Source organism: Leptosomus discolor, chromosome Z (assembly GCF_034619465.1).
Source record: "Leptosomus discolor isolate bLepDis1 chromosome Z, bLepDis1.hap2, whole genome shotgun sequence".
Taxonomy (NCBI): domain Eukaryota; kingdom Metazoa; phylum Chordata; class Aves; order Leptosomiformes; family Leptosomidae; genus Leptosomus; species Leptosomus discolor.
Window position 1 is genome coordinate 81478455 of NC_141419.1, and position 27118 is coordinate 81505572.

General features: G+C 42.0%; 1 protein-coding gene and 1 non-coding gene across 3 annotated transcripts in view; both read left to right on the forward strand.

Annotated features, from left to right (window-relative positions):
- Positions 1–3287: 3287 nt before the first annotated feature.
- Positions 3288–27118, forward strand: part of ZFR (zinc finger RNA binding protein) — a 45109-nt gene continuing 21278 nt past the window's right edge. For both annotated transcript variants that reach the window (XM_086479034.1, XM_086479035.1), the window contains exons 1-5: positions 3288–3324; positions 3591–3675; positions 22591–22873; positions 24673–24817; positions 25699–25917. In XM_086479034.1, the coding sequence (XP_086335160.1) occupies positions 3288–3324; positions 3591–3675; positions 22591–22873; positions 24673–24817; positions 25699–25917 (769 nt within the window). The remainder of the gene's footprint in view (positions 3325–3590; positions 3676–22590; positions 22874–24672; positions 24818–25698; positions 25918–27118) is intronic.
- Positions 20239–20374, forward strand: LOC147413340 (small nucleolar RNA SNORA66). Its single transcript, XR_015184084.1, has one exon. It is a non-coding gene; the product is annotated as a small nucleolar RNA SNORA66 (small nucleolar RNA).

The following is a 27118-nucleotide window of genomic DNA, read 5'->3' on the forward strand; positions in this document are numbered from 1 at the left end:
TAAAGAGGACAGAGTATAGATATCTCTTACTTGTGTATCCCGAGTCCATTGAGGTTCTCATGGTCATGCCCTGTAAGTTCTTCTACAGAAGACCTGTGTAGAGCCCTCTCTTGAAATACTCTTGTATATAACTTAGGGATAAGGGCTTTCATTTTTATAAGTGATAGCAATTATAGCTGCTTTCTTCACAGAAAAGCACTTTGCATGGACATCCACCACAGAGGTTGGAAATTCGTTCCTTTTCCTATTGTGCTTGATTAGGATAAGAACAAACAAGAGGTACAGTAATATTTAGTTCCTGTGCAAAACTAACGATAATGATGAACAAAATATGTTCAGTGAATTGGCAAGAATGTTTGGTATCTTTAGTTATACAGCTGCAATAATGTAAGCTTGAGATGAGAAATTACTTTCCTCTTCTCATTTGTTTTGTGAACAATAATGTCTTTGGTGAAGTCTTACTTCCTAAGATGGCTGCAGGTACTGTGGGATAAGGGAAACCCCTGCTTTTGTGAGGACTGTGGGAGGGTGTGTTTTGAGTAGGTGTGGCTTAAAGAAAATACTTCTAAATGATCACTTTTTAATTAATCCAGAATTGTTTTATAAGTTTTGATTAATTTATGAAAAATGCACGTCATAGTGCAAAGTACACAAATGAGGTGCAAGTATTTAAGGATTTAAGTTTTGCTTTGTTCAGAGCTTTGAGAAGCATCTACTGCTCAGAGGGAAGGATTGCCTAAGGGTGGAACAGAGTCATGGGGAACCAGCACAAATTCAGTCCCTTTGAATGGGAGGTTACTGCACGGGCTGCAATATGCTGCCAACGGTTTTTAGGAACAATCTGATGGACTGCTGGTGCCTAGAAACTTCAGATGAATGGGCCCTGCATGGGTGTGATGGACGCACTCGACCCCCTTAAACGAAACCAGCAGCAGTTTGGTACAGGCTCCAAAGGAGGTAAAGGCCTGAGGTGTCACTGGGCCAAGAACTCCTCCAGGAAACCCACAAAGGAGCAGGGTGAGCAAAGACAGTTGTGGGTACAAGGAGTCTTGTGCATACCTCTCCCATGGTATGCAATTTGACTACGAGCCAACCACTTTATCCCATAAATATGATATGACAGCCTAAGTGAGCCTTCTTCAGGCTGTCCCTGCTAGGCAGCATGGCTGCATGGCAGTGATCTCCAGCAACGAGATCTTTTACCGACAATTGCTGAATGAGCCCAATTTGAATTCTCTCTGGACAGCAACTGGACTGCATGTGAAGCAACTCTCTCCTTGAGCAGGGAGGCTTCTCAATGTTGAGGGTCATTTAGCTCTAGTAAGTTTCAAATAGAATGAATCACTTGGAGTTATAATGTTGTGTGATTTAGCTTGCTGTTTGCTTAGCTTTATTACTTAGCATGAGTAGCTAGATTTGCTGAAGCCTTAGGCCGCAAGCTGTAAATTACCACTTAGATCTACTGAAAGTGTACCTACTTAGCCAAAATAGGGCCTCCAGAACTTGCATAAATCAGAAGATTCAGGGCTACAACCATCAATGGCAGGTGCAAGTAGACAAGAAAATGGCCTGTCTGGAGACAGCGAAGTGATGCAATAAGGAGTCAGAAGAAGTCAGACCAGAACAATTTTTTCAGACCCAACGAGGAACAAGATGACCCCAGTCCCAAATATTACTATTGGACTGAACTGTCACACGAGGGGCAGGTGAAGAGTCTGTAAGGGGTGTAATTGCCCAGGGATTTCTCTGTTTGTTTGGGACTCCTCTCTGAAGCTGACCCTGCTGCTATAGCACTCTATGAAATTATTTATTTTTATAAAATCCAGTGCCTGAGAGTCTGCTTCAGGAAACCCAGGATTTGAACTTCAGAGCGAACACTGGACACGTGGACTGAAGAGTTCAAACTTCAGAGCGAACTAACGCTGGATGCATGGACAAAAGGTAAGTGAATTGGAACTAAGTGTACTGAAACATTGAAATCCTAGCTAAACGATATAAAGGATTGAGTGGAAACATATAATCCTTTGGCTGTAAACACATATAATCCATTAGCCATAAATACATATAATCCTTTAGACATAACTGTTGACCAAGTCTGGGACTAAGTCTGGATCTAGATGCACCTAGATTCCACTCCAAGAAGGAGTTTAGAAAGTGAGGAGGCCCATTCTGAGCCTTGTGACTCAACGGGAGGGTCTTCCTTACCTTTTGACAGCTCTGATCTCTGTGCAAATCATTCTAGATTGATACTAACTCAATTTTCCTGTTGTGTATTTCCTCCATGCGCTAAGTAATAGAGTGAACCCTGCCATCGAACTCTGTTAAGCCATGCTTTCACAAATCCTTTAAGTGATCTAAAACACTCATCTGCAACAACAGGTAAGGCTTTACCTCATGTGGACAATAAGTGCATGGGAACTATTGCAGAATAAATTTGTGGACATGCGTCAGCTGTGGTGTGTTGGGGACAGGTCACACAACACGCCCACAGCTTTAGTCAGATGACAGCAACATTTCTTTTCACATATGTGATTGTGGTGGTACAGCTGGGGGATCAGGTGAACCTACAACTCGTTTCAAGCTTAGGCGAATTTGAGGTCTTGCTGAGAACACTGCAGGCATGCACTAGCTGCCTTCCAGCTCCATGGCCTTGCAAGAGTGCTGACTAGGTACCTGCTGTGTACGCCAGGCTTCAGCTGATGATGTGGTTGTGTGGGAAAGCCCGTAAATACTGGCATGTGCAGTATGTGCATGGGGACAAATGCCAGAGTGTGGCAGGGGTGGTGGTGACCCACTTCACCTGGACTTTCTGGAGCTGCCTACTGCCGTGTGTTGTGCCTTTCCAGGCGAGAATAAGAAAGCGACCCGATCTTTGCAGTACGAGTCCGCGGGCAGGGACGTGGTGGGGCTGCGGGTGCGGAACAGGGGATCACGGAAGGAGGACGGGGGCAAGCAGGCGCTCCTGCTCTGCAACACCCTTGGGCCTCGGGGACGGGGGACTACAGCTCCCAAGAGCCTTTGCACATCCCGCGCATGCGCACATCAGAACACCGCGCCGCCAGGGCGCTCTTTTTCGGGCGGGGGTAGGGACGGACTACAACTCCCCACCTTCCTCGCACATCCCGCGCATGCGCACGGCGTCGGGCCGGCCGCTCTCCGCCGTTGTCGCCGTAGGTGGGTGGGTGGGGGGAAGGGAGCGAGCGCGGCTGAGGAGGAGGAGGAGGAGGAGGAGGGAGGGGGGTGAGAGTTGAGAGTTCAGCCGCCGCTGTCGCTGCCAGCCCGGACTCATGATTCCCATATGCCCGGTAGTTTCGTTCACCTATGGTAAGTAACGGCGCTCGGGGGGTGTGTGTGTCCGTGCGCGCGGAGGGGGAGGGGACGCGGCCCGCGCGCTGGGCAGGGGACTGGAGCGGGGCGGGCGGGTCCTGAGGTGCCGTGTCTGACCTGGCGCTCGGGCGCTAATATCTGTCCCTTGCTTCTCTGTCCCTTCTCTTCCTCTCCTCCTCCTCCTCCGCCTCCCCCCTCCTCCTGCCGGGCCTCCTGTCATGGCCCCGACCGCTGCCGCCGCCTCTTGGTTATCGTCGCCACAGTGCCCAGCCGGCTGGGAGAAGATGCCAAAATGGCCACCGGCAACTACTTTGGATTCACCCATAGCGGGGCTGCTGCCCAGTATAGGTAACCACCGCGACCCCTCCCTGCCCTGCCCCGCCCCTCACTCTGACCGGGCCCGCAGCCCCCTCTCCCCTCTTCGCCTCCGGTCCCTTGTCCCTGACCAGGATCTCCCCCCCCCTCGGGGTGAGGGTTCGGGACAGTACCCATCCCCCGCCCCGTGCGGGGGCCTCTTCTGCACCCTGCTCCTCTGGGATGATTGTGCCTGGGACCTTTCTGCTTGTCCACCCTGCCCGCGGGTGTGTTTTCTTATCCTTCTGCTAAGGGCCTCCCTGTATCCCCAGTGGTGTGAGGGTGGGGAGGTGGAGCTGGGCACCGCGGAGGAGGAGGAGAATCAGCAGCAGCATCAGGTCCCAAGGCCCTTAAATTAAAATGGCCACTTGCAGTCAGCATCACCAGCCGATTACCGTCTGCCGCTCCTGGGCCTTTCTCCTCCTTCAGCTTCAGGGAAGATGGGGCTTGCTCCCCAAGCCTTTGCCCCTACTTATGTTAGTGTGGGAGGACAGAATCCTTTTTTACATAGGTTAGAATCCAGCCTATGGGAGACTGGATGGATAAGGGAAGAGCTGAAATGCCAGAAAATACAAGGGACTTCATTCTGTTGAAGCAATGTTATAATGAATGTCTCTAAGGACATAGAGAAGGTTCTTTCAGGGCCAGACACCTTTTAAAAAGATCTCCTAGTTTGATATCTAAAACCAGAAGCAGATCTTCTAGTGGAGTTTGGGGACCTGTAAGTACGTCTTGTACGGACACACTGCCATAAGTCTTTGTAGTTTTTGTGTGTCTAAATGGTGTATCAGAGTGTTACAAGGTATTTGGTAGCATCTATTGTCTCACATTTTCTGAAATCGAAGTACTTAATTTGTCAAAACCCAGATACAATCAGGAACATCTTCACATTTTTGGTTTATTTTAGAATAGCATTTTAAAGTCCAGATTTTAATCTACATTACTCGTTTCAAAAATCTGTAGTAAAAGTATTACTTGACACTTAAATCTTGCTTAATGGGAAAACCAGAATAAAGCAAATATATGAGGGGTTATTAATGAATACATATGTGTGCCACTGTTAACTAGCTAATAAAAATTCCATACCTGACAAAAGCTTCAAGAGTATACGGTTTTGTGGAGGTCTTGGAATGACTCCCAATATATTCTTTCTGTCTACTTTTTCCTGGAAATGGACATAAAGTACATTAAATTTCATTTACTCCAATGTTTAATAGTTAAAGGATTAAACTTAGCTTGTCTTCTAGTTCCTTTAAGATTAGGTGCTCACAGTATGTTTGTGTTTTATTTGACAGTTATACTGAAATTTGAAACTGAGTTATAATGGGGTACGAAGGAGTTTCTGAATAGGATTTTCTTTTCTTTTTTTTTGTAAATTATCTTTAAGTGGATAATAAACTGAGATCCATATTTGAAGTGGAGATGAATTTTTTTTAAATTATTATTCCTTTTTTTGTGGAGCTGAGGTGGTCTCTAGACTTAGGAATCTAAACAACTCATTTGAAATTTCCTTTTGAATTGCAATTAAAAAGACATGGAATAATGTTCAAACTCAAAACTTGTTTTCATAGTTAATCCTAAATTATTCTTGAAAAAGTGGAAAACTGATCACAAGAAGCTTTTTGCTTTGCTATCATAAGTGCAAGATACTATTTCATTTGCTATCAGTAAAACACTACATCTTATAAATGGTTTGTATATTTACTACTTCTGAAGGTGAAGAGATAGAGCAGTCAGTGTTAAAGCAGTCTTTTCGTAAGAACAAATTTAGTATTTTGAGCAGAAAACACAGGAGTTGCTTAAAATGTCTGAAGGTGAGCTTATCTTCATGCAGCAGACTTGACAGGTCCTTAGTAGCTTGTTTACAGAGTGCTACAAAATGTATGTTCTACTCCAGTATATTTGAGAAAGCGATGATGGTGGAGGAGGAAGAGAGTAAAAGATTTAATACTGCAACAAGTCCTCTAAGATTGTTACCAGTATTTGAAATAACAGTTTGTAAAATAATAACATTCTTGCATTTTTAGAAAACAGGATAACAGATAAACAAATGGCTGTTTATCTGTGTAGCTAATACATATGTGAGCCTCATAAATTACAAAAAAAAATTTTAAAAAATTCTGGCCATGGGATTAATCCATGGATTTTAAAACAATTGCTCAAAATAGCAAGTTGTTTTAGGAGGGTGAATCAAGACACTTGCAATTTACCTTAGTTCTTTGATATATGCCATTTGGAAGTCCTAGTGCAGTAGCAGTAACTGTTACTTTTATAGCAAGTAACAGAAATTTTCATAACAAACACATTAGTCACATTTTTGGGGGTTTTCTCTTGACAAAACGGCTGTCAAAAATTCTGATGTATTGGGCGAACTTTGTGCTGCGACTTTAAAGGAATCTCGGTCAGTACTCGCTAATGATAATATGTAGAATCCTGTTGATTTCAGCACTTACTTCAGCTAAGTGCAAAAAAATTTGTGCAATTCTTTTTAGCGTACACACCTTTCTTGGATTATCTCAAAGTATGAAATTGTTAAATCTTCAGCTGGAGACATGCAGAAAAAAAAACCCAAACTTTGCATCAGAAAGAACAGAGTCTAAATAGTTTCTGAGCAATTTCAAAGAATAGAATAGATTATTTCAGTAGGAAGGGACCTACACTGATCACCTAGTCCAGCTGCCTGACCGCTTCAGGGCTGACCAAAAGCTAAGGCGTGTTACTGAGGGCATTGTCCAGGGGCCTCTGAAACACTGACAGGCTTGGGGCATTGACCACCTCTCTAGGGAGCCTGTTCCAGTGTTTCTGCAGGGCTGCTCTCCAGCCACTCCTCTCCCAGTCTATACTTGTGCCTGACATTATCCTGTCCCAGGTGCAGAATCTGGCATTGGTTCTTGTTAAATGTCATCCCATTAATCATTGGCCAGTGCTCCAGTCTACCCAGATCCTTCTGCAAGGCCTCTTGTCCCTCAAGAGAGTCAACAGCACCTCCCAGTTTGGTATCATCAGCGAACTTGCTAACGGTGCATTCAACTCATGCATCCAGATTATTGATAAACACAAAGAACAGAGCTGGCCCTATAATTGAGTCTGGAGGAACACCACTGGTGACTGGTCACCAGCCAAATGTAGCCCCATTTGCTACAGCCCTTTGAGCCCTGACATCCAGCCAGTTCTTCACCCAGCACACTGTGAACCTGCACATCCTGGAGTTGAACTAGTTGTCCACAAGGATGCTGCGAGGGACAGTATCAAAAGCCTTACTAAAATCCAGAACTACATCCACTGCCTTCCCTTCATCCATTAGCAGGTGACCTTATCATAGAAGGATATCAAGTTGAACATACAGAAGTCCATGGGGCCTGATGAGATGCATCCAGAGTCCTGAGGGAATTGGGTGATGCAGTTGCCAAGCCACTCTCCATGATATTTGAAAAGTCCTGGCAGTCAGGCAAAGTCCCAGGTGACTGGAAGAAAGGAAACATTACGCCCATTTTTCAGAAGGGTAGAAAGGAGGACCCTGGGAACTACCAACCTGTCAGACTCACCTCTGTGCCTGGGAAGATCATGGAACAGATCCTCCTAGAAGCTCTGCTAAGGCACATGGCGGACAGGGAGGTGATTCAAGACAGCCAGCATGGCTTTACTAGGGGCAAGTCCTGCCTGACCAACCTAGTGGCTTTCTACAACGGAGTGACTGCATCAGTGGACAAGGGAAGAGCTACAGATGTCATGTATCTGGACTGCTGTAAGGCCTTTGAGATGGTCCTCCGCAACATCCTCTGTGTTGGAGAGATACAGGTTCAGTGGATGGACTGTTCAGTGAATAAAGAATTGGCTGGATGGTTGCATCCAGAGAGTAGTGGTCAATGGCTTGATGTCCAGTTGGGAAACGGTGACAAGTGGCATCCTTCAGGTGTCTGTACTGGGACCAGTGTTGTTTAGTATCTTCATCGATGATATAGTGGGATTGAGTGCACCCTCAGCAAGTTTGCTGATGACACCAAGCTGGGTGGTGCAGTCGATATGCCGGAGGGACAGGATGCCATCCAGAGGGACCTGGACAGGCTGGAGAGCTGGGCCCAGGCAAACCTCATGAGGTTCAACCAGGCCAAGTGCAAGGTCCTGCATGTGGGTTGGAGCAACTGCCGGTATCAGTACAGGCTGGGAGAAGACAGGCTGGAGAGCAGCCCTGTGGAAAAAGTCTTGGGGCTACTGGTGGATGAGAAGCTGAGCATGAGCCAGCAGTGTGCGATTGCAGCCCAGAAGGCCAGTCGCATCCTGGGCTGCATCAGGAGAAGCGTGGCCAGCAGGTCGAGGGAGGTGATTCTGCCCCTCTGCTCTGGCCTGGTGAGACCCCACCTGCAGTGCTGCATCCCGCTCTGGAGCCCCCTGCAGAAGAAGGACGTGGACCTGTTGGAGCAGGTCCAGAGGAGGGCCACGAAGATGATCAGGGGTCTGGAGCACCTCTCCTGTGAAGACAGGCTGAGAGGGTTGGGGTTGTTCAGCCTGGAGAAGAGAAGAGAAGGCTCCAGGGGGACCTTATATAGCGGCCTTCCAATACCTGAAGGGGGCCTGTAAGAAGGCAGGGGAAGAACTGTTCACAGGGGTTTGTAGTGATTGGATGAGGGGTAATGATTTTAAGCCAGGAAAGGGTAGATTTAAGTTAGACATCAGTAAAAAGTTCTTTAATATGGGGGTGGTGGATCACTGGAACAAGTTGCGCAGAGAGGTAGTGGAAGCCCCAGGAGACTTTCAAGGTCAGGCTTGATGGCGCTGTGAGCATCCTGACCTAGTTAGAGATGTCCCTCCTTGTTGTAGGGGGGTTGGACTAGATGACCTTTAGAGGCCCTTTCCAACCCAGGACATTCTATGATTCTAGGAAATTAATTCCCTTTGTGAACCAATGTAGACTGTGCCTGGTGATTGCCGTGTTCTTCAAATGCCTTTTAACAGTACCCAGTATGATGACCTCCGTAATTTTTCCAGGAACTGAGGTTAGACTAACAAGTCTGTGGTTCCCTGGGTCTTCCCTTGTGCCCTTTTTGTACGTTAGAGTGACCCTGGCTAGCTTCCAGTCAGCAGGGATCTCCGCAGACTCCCAAGACCTTTGGTAGATGATCAAGAGGGATCCTGCTAAAACGTCCATTAGCTCCTTCAGTACTCTGGGATGAATCCCATCAGGCCCTGTGGACTTGTGAACGTTCATTGTGATCACAACCCTGGACTTCAGCAGGGCCAACTTTGGCCTTTTCAAGCAATTGCTAGGGGAAATCCCATGGGGCCGGATATTAGAAGGTAAAGGGGCCCAAGATACTTCGTTTATATTCAAGGACCAATTTCCAGGCTCAAGATCAGAGCATCCCAGTGGGTAGGAAATCAAGAAAGGAAGCCAGGAGACCCACATGGTTAAACAGGGAACTGATGGGCAAACTCAAGTGGAAGAAGAGAGTCTATAGATCATAGAAGGAGGGAGTGGCCACTTGGGAGGACTATAAGACTGTTGTCAGAGGATGTAGGGAGGCAACTAGGAAAGCTAAAGCCTCCTTGGAGTTAAGCCTTGCAAGGGAGGTCAAGGACAACGGAAGGGGCTTCTTCAAATACATTGCCGACAAAGCTAACACCAGAGGCAATGTAGGCCCAATGTTGAATGAGGCGGGTGCCCCGGTGACAGAGGATACAAAGAAGGCGGAGCTACTGAATGCCTTCTTTGCCTCTGTCTATACTGCTGGAGACTGTCCTCAGGAGCCCCAGACCCCTGTGGCCCCAGAGGAAGTCAGGCTAAAGCAGGAGTTTGCCTTGGTTGATGAGGACTGGGTTAGCAGTCAGTTAAGCAATCTGGACATCCGTAAATCCATGGGATGAACCCGCAGGTGCTGAGGGAGCTGGCAGAAGTCATTGCTAGACCACTCTCCATCACCTTTGGCAAGTCGTGGGGAACAGGAGAGGTGCCTGAGGACTGGAGGAAAGGAAATGTCTCCAGTCTTCAGAAAGGGCAAGAAGGAGGACTCAAGTAACTACAGACCAGTCAGCCTCAGCTCCATGCCTGGAAAAATGATGGAATAACTTATCCTGCGCTGTCTCTAGGCATATCAAGAAGAGGGTCATTAGGAGCAGTCACCATGGCTTTACCAAGGGGAAGTCATGTTTGACCAACCTGATAAGCCTTTTATGAAGACGTAGCCAGGTGGACAGATGATGGTAGTGCAGTGGATGTGGTTTATCTTGATTTCAGTAAAGTATTTGACATTGTCTCCCACAGCATCCTCGCAGCTAAACTGAGGAAGTGTGGTCTGGGTGATCGGGTAGTGAGGTGGATTGTGAATTGGTGGAAGGAAAGAAGTCAGAGAGTTATGGTCAGTGGGACAGAGTCTAGTTGGAGCCTGTGTCTAGTGGAGTCCCACAAGGGTCGGTACTGGGACCAGTGCTATTCAATATATTCATCAATGACCCGGACGAGGGAACAGAGCACATTGTCAGCAAGTTTGCTGATGACATGAAACTGGGAGGAGTGGCTGGCACCCCAGAAGGCTGTGCTGCCATTCAGTGAGACCTGGACAGGCTGGAGAGCTGGGTGGGGAGAAATGTAATGAAATACACCAAGGGCAAGTGTAGAGTCTTGCCTCTGGGAAAGAACAACCCCATGCACCAATATAGGCTGGGGACTGAGCTGTTAGAGAGCAGCGCAGGGGAAAGGGACCTGGGGGTCCTGGTGGACAGCAGGGTGGTCGTGAGTCAGAAATGTGCCCTCGTGGCCAAGAAGGCCAATGGCTTCCTGGGGTGTATTAGAAGGGGTGTGGTCAGTAGGTCGAGAGAGGTTCTCCTGCCCCTCTCCTCTGCCCTGGTGAGACCACACCTGGAATAGTGCGTGCGGTTCTGGGCCCCTCAGGTCAAGAAGGACAGAGAACTGCTTGAAAGAGTCCAGCGCAGAGCGACAGAGATGATGAAGGGGGTGGAACCTCTCCCTTCTGATGAAAGGCTGAGGGAGCTGGGGCTCTTTAGCTTGGGGGAGAGGAGACTGAGGGGTGACCTTGTTAATGTTTAGAAATATGTAAAGGGCGAGTGTCAGGAGGGTGGAGCCGGGCTCTTCTCGGTGATGGCCAGTGATAGGACAAGGGGCAATGGGTGCAAGCTGGAGCATAGGACATTCCACATTAACATAAGGAAAAACTTTTTCACTGTGAGGGTGACAGAGCACTGGAACAGGCTGCCCAGAGAGGCTGTGGAGTCTCCTTCTCTGGAGCCATTCAAAACCCGCCTGGACACGTTCCTGTGTGACCTACTGTAGGTGGTCCTGCTCTGGCAGGGGGGTTGGACTAGATGGTCTTTCAAGGTCCCTTCCAACCCCTCACATTCTGTGATTCTGTGATTCAGCCAATACAACTGGCCCCTTACAATTTCAGTGTCTGCAAATGGAATGTGATCGTTCCCACAGTCATGGTCCTCCCACTCAGAGGACTCAAAGGAGAAAATCTGCTGTACTAAGTGATACTTGAAAGGTACTTGTAATAAAGGCTTTTTTTGTATTTAATTCTAGACTTGTTGGAGACCAGTACAAACCTTGTTGGAATTCCAGTTTCTCAAAGTGACATTATTCTGATTTGCATTAATAGTAGTGAAGGGGCATCATATTAGAAGTATTTGGTTCAAAGAAACAAGTTTCTTTAAATCAACAACTGAAAAGATGATGAAGCAATTATTGGCACAGAAATCACTGTGTCTTCCTGTGATTCTAGTTTGTGTGGCCATGGTGGATCGTTTGAATACTCTCTCATTCTTCACATGAAGGATGAATTAAAATTTGTCCAAGGAATATAGTGTTAATGTTAAATACGTATATTTGAAGCAGTTACAAAGGCCAGATTGGTAGCAGCTCAGGTGTTAGATCTTGGGTTTGGGAAATTCGTGAGTAGTGTGTGCAGGAGTCGACAGCATATTTTCTGTTGTAAGCAGTATAGTTCCCTGAATTGATTAGATAAGAAAGGGAGTAGATGTCTTTCTTTAATAGTTCATAAATACTACTTTTCAAAAAACACATTTGAAATCTTAACTCATATCATGTTTAATCAAAGGCAGTGAAAGAGATAAGTGCCCTTTAAACCTGTAAATAATGAATTAGAAGCATTCTTGTTCCTTTCAGTGTTGTCACTGTGTAAAATTTTCTGCTGCCCTGCTTGTTCAAAATTCTTTGTGTGTACTACCTAGTAATAATATCATGACTTAATGAGAGAAACATTCTGTTATGCAAACACCAATACAAGAAATTTCTCTGAGTATTGCAATACCTTTGCATTTGTGCTTTCTGCTAGCGGCGGTGTTAGGGCCTAAGGTTATAAAACTGCATGCAATGCAAACTTCATCTGTTACTTACTTAAGCAGCTCTATTAATCTGTCTATTTAGGAGCCTGAAATAAATGTGGAATTTGGTGAAACTAGTCCTCTTTTCTTTGTGTGTGTGTGCTCTGTAGGCCACCTGAACCACTGTGTGTCTATTCAGTTTGAAACAAACAACCTAATATTGGCTTGTCTTTCATGTGTAAAAATATTAGCATTCTTGATTTAGTGCTGGAGAGAGGCATAGTTATGCTTTTGTTCTGAAATTGGCTCATTGAAATGTGGGGATGCTGGTGGAGAGGCAGGGCACTGAGAAATGTTTGGACAGAGAAGTGTGCAAATGTGGTAGTCTCATTTAATTAACCTTGTGTTAAGATTCTGGTTTCTGTTAAGAAGATAAAGAATCTTTAAGTGTTTGATTTTCATCTTAGTGATATTCATACTGTGTCCCTGCTCTAATAAGAGAGGACACCGATAGGAGATTCTTGGGTAGTTAGGAGTGATTTGTTAACTTTGAATTGCCTTCAAGTAGCGTGAATATTATTAAGTGTGGCGAGCCTTCACAGATAAAGGCAATTGTAGCAGTTGAGGTTAAGAGCAGACTACCGTGCCTGTGCGATCTTCTAGGCAGCCACATGGAAGTTATAGCTGGTTTGGAATTCAAGTGCAGTGCATGATGTTACAGGATATTCGAGGCTGGTGCAAAACAGCAACCGAAGGTGAAAAGCTGTGAATGGATAAGTTGCCTATTGAGAATTCTTTGTGTGTGGAGTGGGTTTTTTTGCATTTGCCTGTACTTCTAATGAACTTTACTTTTGTCTTCAATGTCTGCCCCAGTTACCTCTTCTTCAAGTAGACACTGGTTTCAAAAGTATTCAGTCTTTCAGAGGCATTAGGCTGTAATTGAGACAGGCCTATATCCTGGTTTCATCTGGGGTAGACTTACGTTTCTTCCTTTTACCTGGTACAACGCTGTGTTTTGGATTTAGTGTGAGAACAACGCCGACAGCACACTGGTGTTTCAGTTGTTGCTAAGCAGGGCTTATCCTAAGGCGAGGACTTTGCAGTTTCCCCTGCTCTGCCAGCGAAGAGGTGCACAAGAAGCTGGGAGGGAGCGTGGCCAGGACAGCTGACCCGAACGAGCCAAAGGGATATTCTGTACCGTAGGACGTCGTGCCCAGTATATAAACTGGGGGAGTTGGCTGGGGGGGCCCATCGCTGCTTGGGCATCGGTCAGTGGGTGGCGAGCACTTGCATTGTGCATCACTTGTCTTTTCTTGGGTTTTCTTTCTTTCTCCTTTCGTATATTGCTTTTCGTTACAATTATTATTATGATATTTTATTATCGTTATTATTGTATTTTATTTTTGTTACTAAACTGTTCTTATCTCAACCCATGCATTTTACTTTTTTTCAGTTCTCCTCTCCATTCCATTGGGAGGGGGAAGGAGGCAGCAAGTGGCTGCATGGTGTTTAGTTGCTGGCTGGGGTTAAACCACAACAGCCTGCTAGCCCAAGCTTAAAGTATCACTAAGCATCATTCAGACTTGTACTGCTGGAAAATAGGGAGATAAAGACAATACTGTGTTGGATGTTTGGCTTCTGAGGTGAAAAAGTACTCCTAGACTTAAACATGTTAAGAAAACCATTTATTTATCTTACAGTATTGTGTCTTATGCACCCCATTCTAAAATGCATACGTAATGAAAGTAATCGTAGTTTTATCATAGAATGAAGGTACCTATATCATAGTATAGAAACTCCAAATGCTTGCTTTCTCTGAATTTTAGGCCCGTACTATCTTAAGTTGCATTACATCTTAAATCATACGCATTTTTAGCAAAAGAGACTTCGCTGAATGTGATAGAGCTACATGGTGCTGATTCTCTTTTGTTCAACCAATATTAGCCTTCGGTGCTATCCTAAACATGCTGTTCTAGCTTACTTAATAGACGCAAGAAGCCTCCAGTAAGCCACTGCTGTTCATAAAAAGATTTTGGTAGACTTATTTTCAAATCAGTGAGGTCCCACTCTGAAAGGAGGTACGATAATGTTAGAAAGGCAGTGAGAGGCTATGGGTTTGTTAACATGGGCTCTATGCTGGTATTGCAGTGCACTAATGATGGGGAGACATAGGAGATGGTGGTAATTGGGGAGGAAAGGTGCCTTACTAATCAGAGGAGCTTTTGTCATTTTTAGGAGGGAAGTTTGCCAACTAGTTGAAATTTGCAGCAGGTTCATGTCTTTAGAAACTGAGCACTGGGGAAGCTTTTGTGTTAATCATATAGTTATGTCCTTTGTACTTGTAACCTCAAAATGGATTTATGGTTGTAGGCTTAACTCTGGGGTGTTATGTTATGTGTTAAGTTTTGTCTGCTACCGAAATGCAACAACGGTAGGTTAAAGTGTAGTTGCATTATTGGTACTTTTCTAATGGTCTGGAAAAGTAAAGTAGTAGCTTAAGGCAGGAAGTACAGAATGTTTTAAGAATTTAATACAATTTTCCATACTACTGAAGTTTCTTTACTTTTGTACAGAACTTGCCAATTTTAGTATTTTTTCTGTTTAACGTCATCAGTACTGATCTGGATGATGGGCCAGAGTGCACCCTCAGCAAGTTTGCTCATGGCACAGAACTGGGAGGAGTGGCTGATACACCAGAGGGTTGTGCGGCCATCCACAGGGGCCTCAACAGGCTGGAGAACTGCGCTGACAGGAATCTCATGAAGTTCGTTAAGGCGAAGTGCAAAGTTCCATACCCAGGGAGGACCAACCCCGTGCACCCATGTGTGCTGGGGGCCACGCAGCTGGAAAGCAGCTTGGCAGACAAGGACCTGGGCGTCCTGGTGGACACCCAAGTTGAACGTGAGCCAGCACTGTGCTCTTGCAGCAAAGAAAGTGACTGGCATCTGGGCTGCATTTGGCAAAGTATCGCCCGCAGGTCGAGGGAGGTGATCCTTTCCCTCTAACTGGTGAGGTCACACCTGGAGTCCTGTGTCCAGTTCTGGGCTCCCCAATACAAAAGAGACATCGACATACTGGACAGAGTCCAACAAATGGCCTGCAAAGATGATGGAGGGACTGCAACATCTCTCCTAGCAGGACAGACTGAGAGAGCTGGGACTGTCTACCCTAGAGAAGAGAAGGCTCAGGGGTGATCTACCTGAAGGAAGGGTACAAACAGGACAGAGCCAGGCTCTTTTCAGTGGTGCCCAGTGACAGCACCAGAGGCAGTGGGCACAAACTGAAACACAGGAGGTTCCCTCTGAACATCAGGAAACACTTTTTTACTGTGAGGGTGACCAAGCACTGGCACAGGTTGCCAGGGGAAGTTGCAGAGTTTCCGTCCTTGGAGATACTCAAAAGCTGCCTGGACACAGTCCTGGGCAATGGCTCTAGGTGGACCTGCTTGAGCAGAGCTGGACCACCAGATGACCTCCAGATGACCTCCAGAGGTCCCTTCCAACCTCAGCCATTCTTTGATTCTGTGTTTTTAACAGGGAAAATGTTCAGTTTGGGTACTTTTTCATGCACATGTAACATCTCAAGCTCAGTTCTCTTTTGTCTTGCGTGATATCTTTGTGAATATGGCTGTTAACTAGACTTGAATAAAATCAATGTTTGATAATTAAGAAAGCAGTATGGTCAATGAGCTGTCCATTGTGTGCAGCTGAGTAAAGGGAGGTAGATTTTAAGTGTAGCTTAAATGCTGTGCTAAGCTAGCCTGTAAATCACTTCTTTAAATGAAAAAAATCCTGCAAGAAATTAGAGGCTGTAATTTCTGAGGAAGCTTTGGATGGAGACAAAATTGGTTTTAGTCTTAACTCTGTATCAAAATAGCACTCTTCAGAAAACTAAAAAATTCAAGATGCTCTTTGCCTCTAGGAAGAGACTTTAATATCAGTGTTCAGCACCCTAAACAGAGCTGGAATAGTAGCAGCGTTAATGTGTGTGTGTGTTGGTTGTTAGTGCGGAGATGCACTGTAGGTCAGTGTTTTTGTTTTTCTTTGGCTTACATGTGCGAGTTAGGATTAATTTTTGTTTTTAAATTAAATCAATCAGTGTGATGAAAAGCAAGGCTTATAGGGAACCTTTTATGTGTTCTCTATATATATGTTTTTGTGTGGAATGTATCTTGTATGCAAATGGACTGCATTTTCCTCAAAATGTACTCCTGTGACAATAATTACTACAGATACCTTATTAAATGTCTTAAAGCATGACTTACTCCACAAATATTTTAATGTGGAAAATAAAATATGTTACAGTCTTAAGTCATCTGAAGTTACTACTGGCAAAGTAGGTAGCATTATATCCAAGTGTTGTATTTTCTTGGTATTGTTAACATGCAAAAATTAATAAAACTTTCTACTCTCAATTTACTTTTTTTACAAAAAAAGCCTCAACACTTTTTTACTAGAAGAGGCCAATAGCTGGAAATGAAAAAGGACACGAGCCAAGTGTTCTACAGAAAAGAATTCAGTATTTGTTTCTTGATTGCTTTTAATTCTCTGTCATTCTTAGGCTGATATATTGCACCAAATCCAGACCTGTCAGTGGTGCTTTATAAAAATAACTGGCAAGTGAGGGTTCTGCTATATTAGATTTAATAGTTAGAACACAAGTTCTCGTCTAGGCTTTTTTTGTGAAAGAATGTTGCTCATTTACAAACCTGCATTTTATAGCTATTTAAGTAAGACAAACCTGTGTGGGTTTGGAACTGGAGAACAATGTTGTGCTAAGCGAACACCAATACTTCATTAGTTGCTATTGATCAATTTCTGCCTCCTAGACAGCTTCTGACTTAGTAATTTTAAGTGTGCTCCTGGCTTTTTTTTTCCCTTTGAAAGTCCGTATTTCTTTTTCTATATCAAAAACACTGCTGCGGTTTCCTTGTTGAAGATCATTGTGCAGTTCAGAAAAGGTTTTTAATTGGTGCTTGAATGCTCTGTTTTTTGACAAAGGGAATAAAAATTACCAATAGAATTATGAAATTAGTCCAGTTATTTTAATAACTAATACGAAGTCATGATGTGTCTACATTTAGCCTGTACCCAGGGCTAAACATAACAGTTGCTGTGTCACCTGATGAATCCTCACCAGTCAGGGAGGGGAATCAGGAAAAAGGAGAGAGGACCTGTAGGTGGAAGTACAACAGGTTCAATGAAACCACCACCAGTACAAACAGAAAGTCATTAGCGGAGTTAATATGCTGACCTCAGAGTAGCCCTCAGCAGAAGCAGAGGAGGAACCCCAGCAGGAATAACCTCGGAGGAGCCCCCTCTCCTCGGTAAGCCTCCTCCCTTTAGAATGACCGTGACAGTACAGGATGGGCTGCACCGGTAGCTAACTCAGGTCAGCTGCCCTGGCTGGCTTGAAACTGCCAATGGCTGGCCTAGGATTCTATCCCAGCCAAACCAGGACAGATGGTTACCACCTTCTGTTTTGGGAACATGTTCTTAGGGTGTGGACTTTTTGTTGCTTACGTTTTAATATAACTTGAACAAATGTTAAGTAACTCCAGTAAGTAAGTAAGTACTCCTGGTTAAGTATCAACCTAGAGTTACACCTTTGTTTTTAAAGCTGTACTATAGCTTAATTGATTCTGTCATGGGGAATTGGGCAGGGAGATCTTCATAACTTTTGGTGCCTCATTGTTTTGGAATGGAGACTTAGCAAATGAGAAAAAGATATTTACATACTATACTGTTTCAGAGTCACAGTTCTGAGTGCACACAGCAATATCAAATGTTAATACCATGAAAGCAGCTGCACTGTTAGTCTTATGTCCAGCTTGCAAAGTATCAGCACAAAGCACCCACCTGCCTTGGGAAAACATACTTTCACTTCATGAAAGGAGTTTCATACACCAGACAGCAATGTGGACAAGGTCAATTTTTGCTGTGGCCTTTGGTCTGTGATGAATTCTGCAACATTGTGAACTAGTGTTGCCCCTCATCCCCGGAAAATCAGATTGACATGGAACTGCAGGTTAAAGTGGAGAAAGATACATGGTCACAGCTCACTGCAGTCAGTCTTATCTAGGAGGTTTAAACCATAGTGGTATTCATAATATATGGCACTTGTTCTGATACTAATGAATCAGAAAGATTAATATTTCCCACCATTACTGTTGGTAGAGAATAGAATAGGTGTTATTCAAAGGTTTGAGTCAAAGGTATTTTTACAAACAATACTTTTCTTGTGCACTGTAATACAATAATTGTGAATAAAGAATTAATTCTCCCACTCTTAGGTTACTTAGGGTGTGGAAGATGAGGACGGGCTAGGTATACATTGCAGTGTAAAACTTGTGAAAAGAAGCAAGCTTATTTGGGAGGAGGAAGCAAAGAGCATGGGGAAATGGCAATATGCATGTAGCAGTTTAAAGCAAGTAGGGAGAAAGAAAATCATCAGGTAAGGTCTGGAAGAATTACCTTCTGGAGTTGACTGAAACATACATCTACAGAACCTGGAGCAGAAGCATTGAGTACGACATGTAAGACTGTAAACTAGCTCTGGCTGGGATAGTGAAAACGCAGTGAAAAAAGAAATGTGAGCTGGAAGATAAGCATCAAAGAATGTGTGTTGTTCCTAGAAAATAGAAATTAATTCCCCACCATCAGCTTGATGGGGAAGCACTGTTATTATTATGATCAGCTGAAGAAATAGGGGTGGTATCAATAAAATGTATTTTTTTTAAATGAAAAAGCTGAAGAGGTAATGTAATAGCAATACAGTAGAGTATGATTTGAATCTGCCAAGTCCTTCACCCATAGCTTCTTAAAACAAAGAATGATGTTTATTTTGGTAGTAAATTAAAACACTGGAAGAATTGTAATATGCAGTTACATTGAATTGAATGGTCACAAACTGGGTTTGCCTTATGTAAATGTTAGTCTAGATGTCATATGCTTTTGAAACTGAAGCTTTTATAAACTAAGGAAAAAATTCTTTACAGTGAGGGTGCTCAAACACTGGAACAGGTTGTCTAGAGCAGTCTTGCAATCTCCATTCTTGGAGATGATTGAAACCTGACTGGACAAAGCCCTGAGAAACCTAAGAACAGATGATCTGCAAATCTTTTTTTCAACCTAAATTATTCTGTGATTCTTAAGCTCCACCTAGTTAATAAAGCCAATTGGACTGAGTAGCTTTTCATATGAAGAGAGCTGGAATTCCTTGAACTCAAAGATGCTGATAAGGATATTAGAATTTATTTGAGGGAAGAGAAGAATTGATCTACAAAGAAAACTGGCTAAATTAACAGGTCAGTGAGCTAGGTTCTCTGTCTGCTGTGCTGCAGTACTTGTTTGCACTTAACCTATAGAACATACAAAGTGATTTTGTTCAACTTTTTCCTGCTGCATTGGGTAAATAAGCTAAACTGAATTACTTTGTTGTGGTGAAGAACACTTAATGTGGTTTGTTACTGTAGCTCAGCTGACATTCTGTATTTTGTTGTTCCTCTAATAACTTGATCACGTGCCTAAATCTTTTGGAGTCTTATTTGTTGTGACTAAATTGGAATACTTAATGTGACGTAGTATGGAAAATTATTACTTAAGGTAGAGATTAGTAAAAGCATTGTAGAGAAGGAGCTGGTAAAGGTGGTTGTTAGAAGAGTGATAATCAAATAGGAATAATTGCAGTGGAGTTCCCTAGGGATTGGTTCTGAGTCTTAGTATTTATATTAGTATGGCACATAGTGATATTTGATGCAAGGAAAATATTGTCAATACACAGGTAGCTTTACAAGAAGCTACTCTGAGGAAGCTAAACTGTTTGGAAATAAAGCACAGTTTGAAGGAGAAACTTCATCTGAAATGATGCATATAGTTCTTGCCATCGGTAGTCAAGAAAGAAGAATAGATAATACTAGGATAGGTGCATAGATGAACTGCAAGAACAGTGAAATAGGGAGCCTGGCAAGATAATCTAGGAGGAGATAAGTTATCTCAGCAAATGTGATGAGGCATTAATCTCCAAGCAAGGACAGAAATTCTTCTAAGTTCAGTGAAGAAGTTGGCACAAAACTCTTAGTGTAAATTAATTATATGAAAATGTCCAATCATCTTAATGTTGAAAGGTTTTCAGTAAGACCATGGGGAGAAAAAGCGATGTCATAAATTTAAAAAAGATGTCACTATGAATTTCTGTAACATAATTCAACATGACTTTTAAAGAGGAAGAAGCAGTCAATTCGAGAATATTTTACTTGCAGTCTTGCAAACTCGATCACTAGCCCTGCATGATGTTGCAGAAGCAAGGGGAACAAGTTTGCTAAAGTAAACATGGTCATAGAACTTATTAGCCTTAGAAATCAAATTATTTGGGCTGTTAATTCTATACCATGATAAGGAATTTTGATACAAAAAATAGCACAGAAGATATTAAACTGTCTATACCAGAATCTTGTTAATAGTTCTGCTGATAATGTTCACAATCTCTTCATAATACTGAATACTGAAAACTGTCAGGTAGCTTTAATCATATATATTCTGAGAACAAAAGCATTTTCTTTGATAAACTAACTGGTACTGTTACTTCATAGTGTGTTGTGAGCACTGTGTTGTTTTTTGTAATAGTAATTTAAGCATGGTTTCATGACACTTGGAAGAGTCCGAGTTCAACAGTGCTGTCTGTTTTCTCAGTTTAATGTGTTTTTAGTAGATGTATATCATTAGCTCAGAATTTGTGGATATTTTCCACTTCTGTACTGTTTGTTATGTAGATAATGCAGCCTAATCTTACAGACTGTCCTTCACTTTTACCATCATAAAATAGTCTTCCTAAATTTTTTGGTGGAGTCTGATTTCTCACCTTAAACTGACAAAACAGGGAATCTTCCTATGTACGTCAGGTAGGAGGAATTGTTTCAAGAAGTGGTGCGAGCTACACCAAAGTGTTTTCTCTGTCGTCCTTCTACTGTTACACTAAGAAATTGAAAATAAAATGGAACATAATTGTGAGTACAACTCACAACTGAATTAAGATTGGATGGAATGCAAGTGGTCTTTTAAGCAATCATGGGCCTACGGTGGGAGGAAGATGGAGTCCGGGTATGGAAGTCCAGTGGTAATAAAATATTCTCTGTTTCTGCTGTAAGATTTTTTTTTTTTAATATATTGAAGTTAATGGGTTCTGCTGCAATTAAAATGACAAAATAAGGTTTTCTAAGAATAAATAAATAAATAAAAATTACTAGACACAAGGGAGTTATGAAAATGTCTTTTGCAAAAATAGTAGTATCTATAGTTAAAAGGTGCTTTGTTTCTGGTAGTTATGTCAGAGAGAATATTGCAGACTTCAGGAAAAAATACTGTAACTTGTTCCTTTTCGTTTTGAGCATAATCATACGGCAATTCCATTGTGCAACTTGAGTATGTTTGCTTCAAGTGAGATTTCATATTTCTATTTTCTCCTGAAAAATAAGGGTTACTACCTCCTTGATAGGCATGGAGCTAGTTTTAAATTATCTTTTAATAGTGCTATGGAGATGTGAAATCCTAAAGATATTCTTAAATATTATTGAACAACAGTGGAGGAAGTGTACTAAAAAATTTAGAATAATCACTCAATCCCCACTTCATATCATTGTTCCAGATAGTGATATTTTGCCCAGTTGACTTTATTTGTTTAAAAATCAGAATAACTATTCTAAGCTTCTAATCATAATTTACAGTTACACATCCATATAGGACAACATAATTTACAGTTACATATCAATATAGGACAATAATAATAGTTTCTGTTCAAATAATTAAACCTTTGAAGCCATAATTTTTTATTTGCATTGTTAATGTTTTTTCATTCTTAGTAAATAGCCACATATTAATGTCCTACCTACAAATTTTAGAGAGGCAGATTAGTCTCATCATGTGCCTGGAAGATTGCCAGAGCTCTGGTAGCAGTCTTGTTGCTTGATCTGAATGTTCTTTTGATGCTTCGTGTCGTGAGGCAGTGGACTTCTGTACTAGCGAGTGGGGCCAGCTTTTATGATTCTAAACTTTTGTGGGAGAAGTCCCCTGTCAGGGTATGTATTTAAAGTGTCTGTGCCTTAAATGTAAAAGTTCTGAGCTAATTTTTTTGGGAGTCTTTAAAAATCTATTACTTTTAATTAAAAGTGCAGGTCATTTATGAGCTCTCACAAAAAAGCAGTATTTTTCTTAATTTGACAGGAACATCAGTTTTATTGAAGACCTACTAAAGCATTTAAAAATTTGTCAGTCATCAAAAGATGACATTTTAAGACTTCTGTATTATTTTGAATGGAAGACTTGTGTTCCATTGCTTGGAAAAAAAACCAACACGAACGCCCCTCCTTGTTAAGAAAGCCATCACCTGCATGATAGGTGTGCGTGCACCTTCAAATTTCAAAGTGATACAGTCATTTTAATGGGAGTGGAAGAGAGGTGATAAAAGCCGTTCAAGTATATGCATAGGTAGAGCTGCTTCAGGTCTGTTTGTAGAACAGACAAGTATTAATCAAATCTGGGATTTTGAAATGTGTAGTAGGCATTAGCTTAGTATGTTGGATTAATCTAATTACTTACTTACTGTCTTTTTCCAATACAGCCAGCAGCCAGCTTCGGGTGTAGCCTATTCCCATCCAACTACAGTTGCTAGCTACACCGTCCACCAGGCACCAGTTGCTGCGCACACTGTTACTGCAGCCTATGCTCCAGCAGCAGCTACGGTTGCAGTAGCCAGGCCTGCTCCAGTAGCTGTTGCAGCTGCCGCAACAGCTGCTGCATATGGAGGCTATCCTACAGCGCACACAGCTACAGATTATGGTTACACGCAGAGGCAACAAGAAGCTCCACCACCACCACCTCCTGTCACTACACAGAATTACCAGGTGGGTTAAAAAAAATTTATATCTGTTGTATGTTTTTTAAATTATAGGTTAGAAGGAGGAGGCCTCTTTGGAGAAGAAAATGTGATTATACTTATAATTTTTTTCTTCTGTGAATCCCAGTCTGACTACAAATCAAATTACTTAGTAGCAAAACCTGATAGAATATGAAGTGACTAAAATCTCCTGGCCCATATAGAGGAATATCAGCACAAGTACTGCAGGAGCTAAGATTTAGATGTTCACACAATAAACTGGAGAGGGACTAAAAAGTCTACAGTAGCGATAGGACAAGGGGCAATGGCTTTAAACTAAAAGAGGGTGGATTTAGATTAGATGTAGGGAAGAAGTTCTTTCCTGTGAGGGTGGTGAGACACTGGAAGAGGTTGCCCAGAGAAGCTGTGGCTGCCCCTCCCTGGCAGTGTTCAAGGCCAGGCTGGATGGGGCTTTGAGCAACCTGGTCTGGTGGGAGGTGTCCCTGCCATGGCAGGGGGGTCGGAACTGGATGGTCTTTAAGGTCCCTTCCAATCCAAACCATTTTTATGGTTCTATGATAAGCAATGAACTGGTGTTTATCTCCAAGTGAGATCATTGCCTAACCTCGTGTGGCTACAGGCTTCTACAAAAGGGAACTGTTTGTCTGTTTTCATCTTGGATGTTTGAAGAGTATGTCTCTTGTAATAATTTTTTAACTTTTTAGTCCTAAACTTACCAAGGCATTATCTAGATCCTAATGAGCATTTTCCTTTTAGTCCTAATCTTACCAAGGCGTTATCTAGATTCTAATCAGTATTTTTAATTTGTTTCAAAGCACTATACTATTTCTACATGCTCTCAATTCTTTTGTACAGCTTTCATAATTTGTTACATGTGCTAATGAAAGTAGGAGGCTTTGCAGTAGCACTTGTACTCGTAATTATGAGGTCAGTTATTAGATGCATTTGGACAGAAAAGAGAGTCCTCTAAACTAAATAATAATTGCAGTTTACACAGGTTGGATGGAAAAGAGATTTTATTTTTATGTTTCTTGGAAATAAGAAGAATTTTTATACATTAGTACATTTCAGCTATTAGTACATTTCATGCTTTGCTACCCCTCAGTTGATCGACTCTTTACACTTTACCATAAATATGGTGAGGATGAAGGAATATATGCACATGTAGTGTCTTACAGGCCCTCCCCTTCTAGGCTTACTAGCCATCTCCTGAGTTCTAGAGGTGTCAAATGGGCTACTTGCCTTGCCACTATAGACTAGATCTCGTTCCCTAATGAACTAGTTGGTACACCAAAACGTAAAGGCAGCTTTACAAGTATCACTTTCATGCTCTAAAAAATATAATGATGGGATTTTTAAAGTCAATATAGTCGTGTTTGTAAACTTGTGAATTTATTGTGGTTTGTAGAAATTCACATTTTGTGGAGATCTGTGGTAGTTTTTTGCTTCATATTTTACAGAAATGTAATCTGATACAGTCATTATGAAAAACTAGTGAGAGTAGTTGCTTTTCAGTAACAAAAATAATTCCGTAGGGAAAGTGATTTAATAGCATGAGGTTAATTCCTGTATTAAATCTGAAAAAGACCATCAGGGTTGTTTTCAGTCCTGAAATATCTGTAAACATAAATTAAATTTCTTTAAGGCATTTATTTGTATATACTGTATCTGTAAATGTTTTTTTTAAATCTACTTCGATAGACCAGAAGAAAATACATTGTTTCTTTGACTTTGCTAATGACTTTTATTACTCCAGATACATACTTAAAGGAGAAATTTGTTCATTTTTCTTTTTTTAATTTTTAGGATTCCTATTCTTATGTTCGATCCACTGCCCCAGCTGTAGCTTATGACAGCAAACAGTACTATCAACAACCGACAGCAACTGCGGCGGCTGTGGCTGCTGCTGCCCAGCCTCAACCTTCAGTAGCTGAATCGTACTACCAGACAGGTGGGTAGCATGATTCAAACCACTGTCATTATACAGTCTGTGCACCTCTTTAATACCTTGAAAATAGTTTTTTGAATATTTCACATTGCCCAGATTTTTCTTTAGTTCTGTCAGGTAATCTCTGTCAATGTGTAGAAAAAAATTTGCTGCACCTAGGACTTGAACGTTATTGTGACATTGCCATAAGTAGCTATCTCTGAGGTTTGGATTGTTATTAAATACACTCAAAACATACTTCTAGGCGTACTTCTTGTTGATTTGTCTAGAAACCTTGCTGAAGTACATTCAAATAGTCAATAGTGGGTTCAGATGATGACTTGATTAGAAAGACTTTTTTAATTCTTTAGTTACTTAGTGTATGTAGTTCTTTAATTATTGGTATCATGATTGCTACAGAGCTTAAATCCTATTTATTTTTTTTTACTTTTATTGGAAATAATAGGAAAGTTTAGGTGTACTTTGGTTTAGTGTACTTTAGTGAAACGACTGAATGAGAAGGTTATTTAAAAACATGGCAGAACAGTTAAATAAATGAATCTGAGGTTTAATAGTGTGAGCTGTGACATGATTAAACAGTTGTGTGATGCATGGTACACAATGCATAACCGTGACTGTAAAAACAAAACAAACCACAACACAAAAGCCCAAAACCAATCAAACAAAAAAAAACCCCACAAACCAACCCATTTGTTACCTGTTTATTCCCGAGCTTATTCTTAAGTATCACTCAATGTATTATATTATTATTCAACTATAATTATATTATTATTTAATTATAAGTGTGTATATTATTCAACCTGAATGATTCTATAATACGGTTTGCATTTCGTTCAACTGAAACATATCAATGTTTATACACTTTTATTTTCTATCCTAATTAGCTCCGAAAGCAGGATATAGCCAAGGAGCAACTCAGTATACCCAAGCCCAGCAAACACGACAAGTGACAGCAATAAAACCTGCCACCCCAAGTCCAGCAACAACTACATTTTCTATATATCCAGTGTCCTCTACTGTGCAGCCAGTAGCAGCTGCAGCTACTGTTGTTCCATCCTATACTCAAAGTGCAACGTACAGTACAACAGCGGTTACTTACTCTGGTAAGAATTTTGCATATTATGTTGCTGGAGTCTTTACAGTTGCTACAGGAGAGGCTTTAAATACTCAGAATTTTAGCAATTCATGTTCAGTTACATCATAGTCTACTGAGAAGTATCAACCAGTTCAATCATTATAATGGCAAGATATTTTGCTGTACCTTTAAAAGAGCTTTGATGTTTGTATGTGCCTATTTTGTTACATCTGAGAATATACAAAGCATTGGCATTGCTACATGCATGGTGTTTTTTGACTTACTGTAAGGTTTGGAAAGAAAAGATGGGGGATAGGAAAAATAAGGAAACACATCCACACAAATATTACCCAGAGAAATTGGAAGGGAGCCCACTGCCATCAAACAGCAGTTACAGAGATAAGGAGGAGCAGTCCAGTATAACTCTTGTAAGTTTTGAGGTGTCGTGACCCAGAATGGGAGGAGAATGGGTGCACAAAAAAAGACTTTCCTTCGAACATTAGAAATCCGAAAAGTAGTTAAAGATGAAAAGATGTTAACTTTATAGTCAGATGGTAATCAACTGGCATATTATAGCTACCTTGAACTTTTTATTTCATTCTTTTCTCTGTTTAAAAAGGGATTTTAAGACTTCCTTGAGGCAGAGCCTGATCAGAGGATTAAAATAGTTTAACCGGTAGAAAGTTTATGGGAAAAGTGGCTCAAATGTATGAAAGCCCAGTTTCCTTGATTTATCAGCTTTGATACTAGAAATCAATGTCTGCATAGCCAGGTTTTAGTGGGTAAGCAGCTTCTCTGTGCTAAACAAACTTAAATTAGTGAAATGGAATGTAGTAGCACTAGCCATTCTGTCTTTTATCTTAATTTTGTTCCCCTTCCTTTACGTAATGTCTGTCTTCCTTGCCATTTGGAAACTTGGAACAGCAAATCTGGTTCTGGAAGACTGCTTACTTTCGGTGGCCTTTGATAAATCTTTTATTAAAGTTCTGGTTACATCATACTTGGTCTTACATGTGATATTTCCTGGTACATCTGGTTCTTTAGGGATGCTTTGATATCTCTAACGTAACAGCATGTCTGCAAAGTTGTGTCTAAAAATCAAATACACTCCTGATACAATTGGTAGCTATGTATTTGTGTACTGTGAAATACCAAGCAAAAGTTAGATTGCCTGACAAGGTCTCAATTAATAATTTATATCCTGGTCTTGCCCCCCCAGCTCTATTATG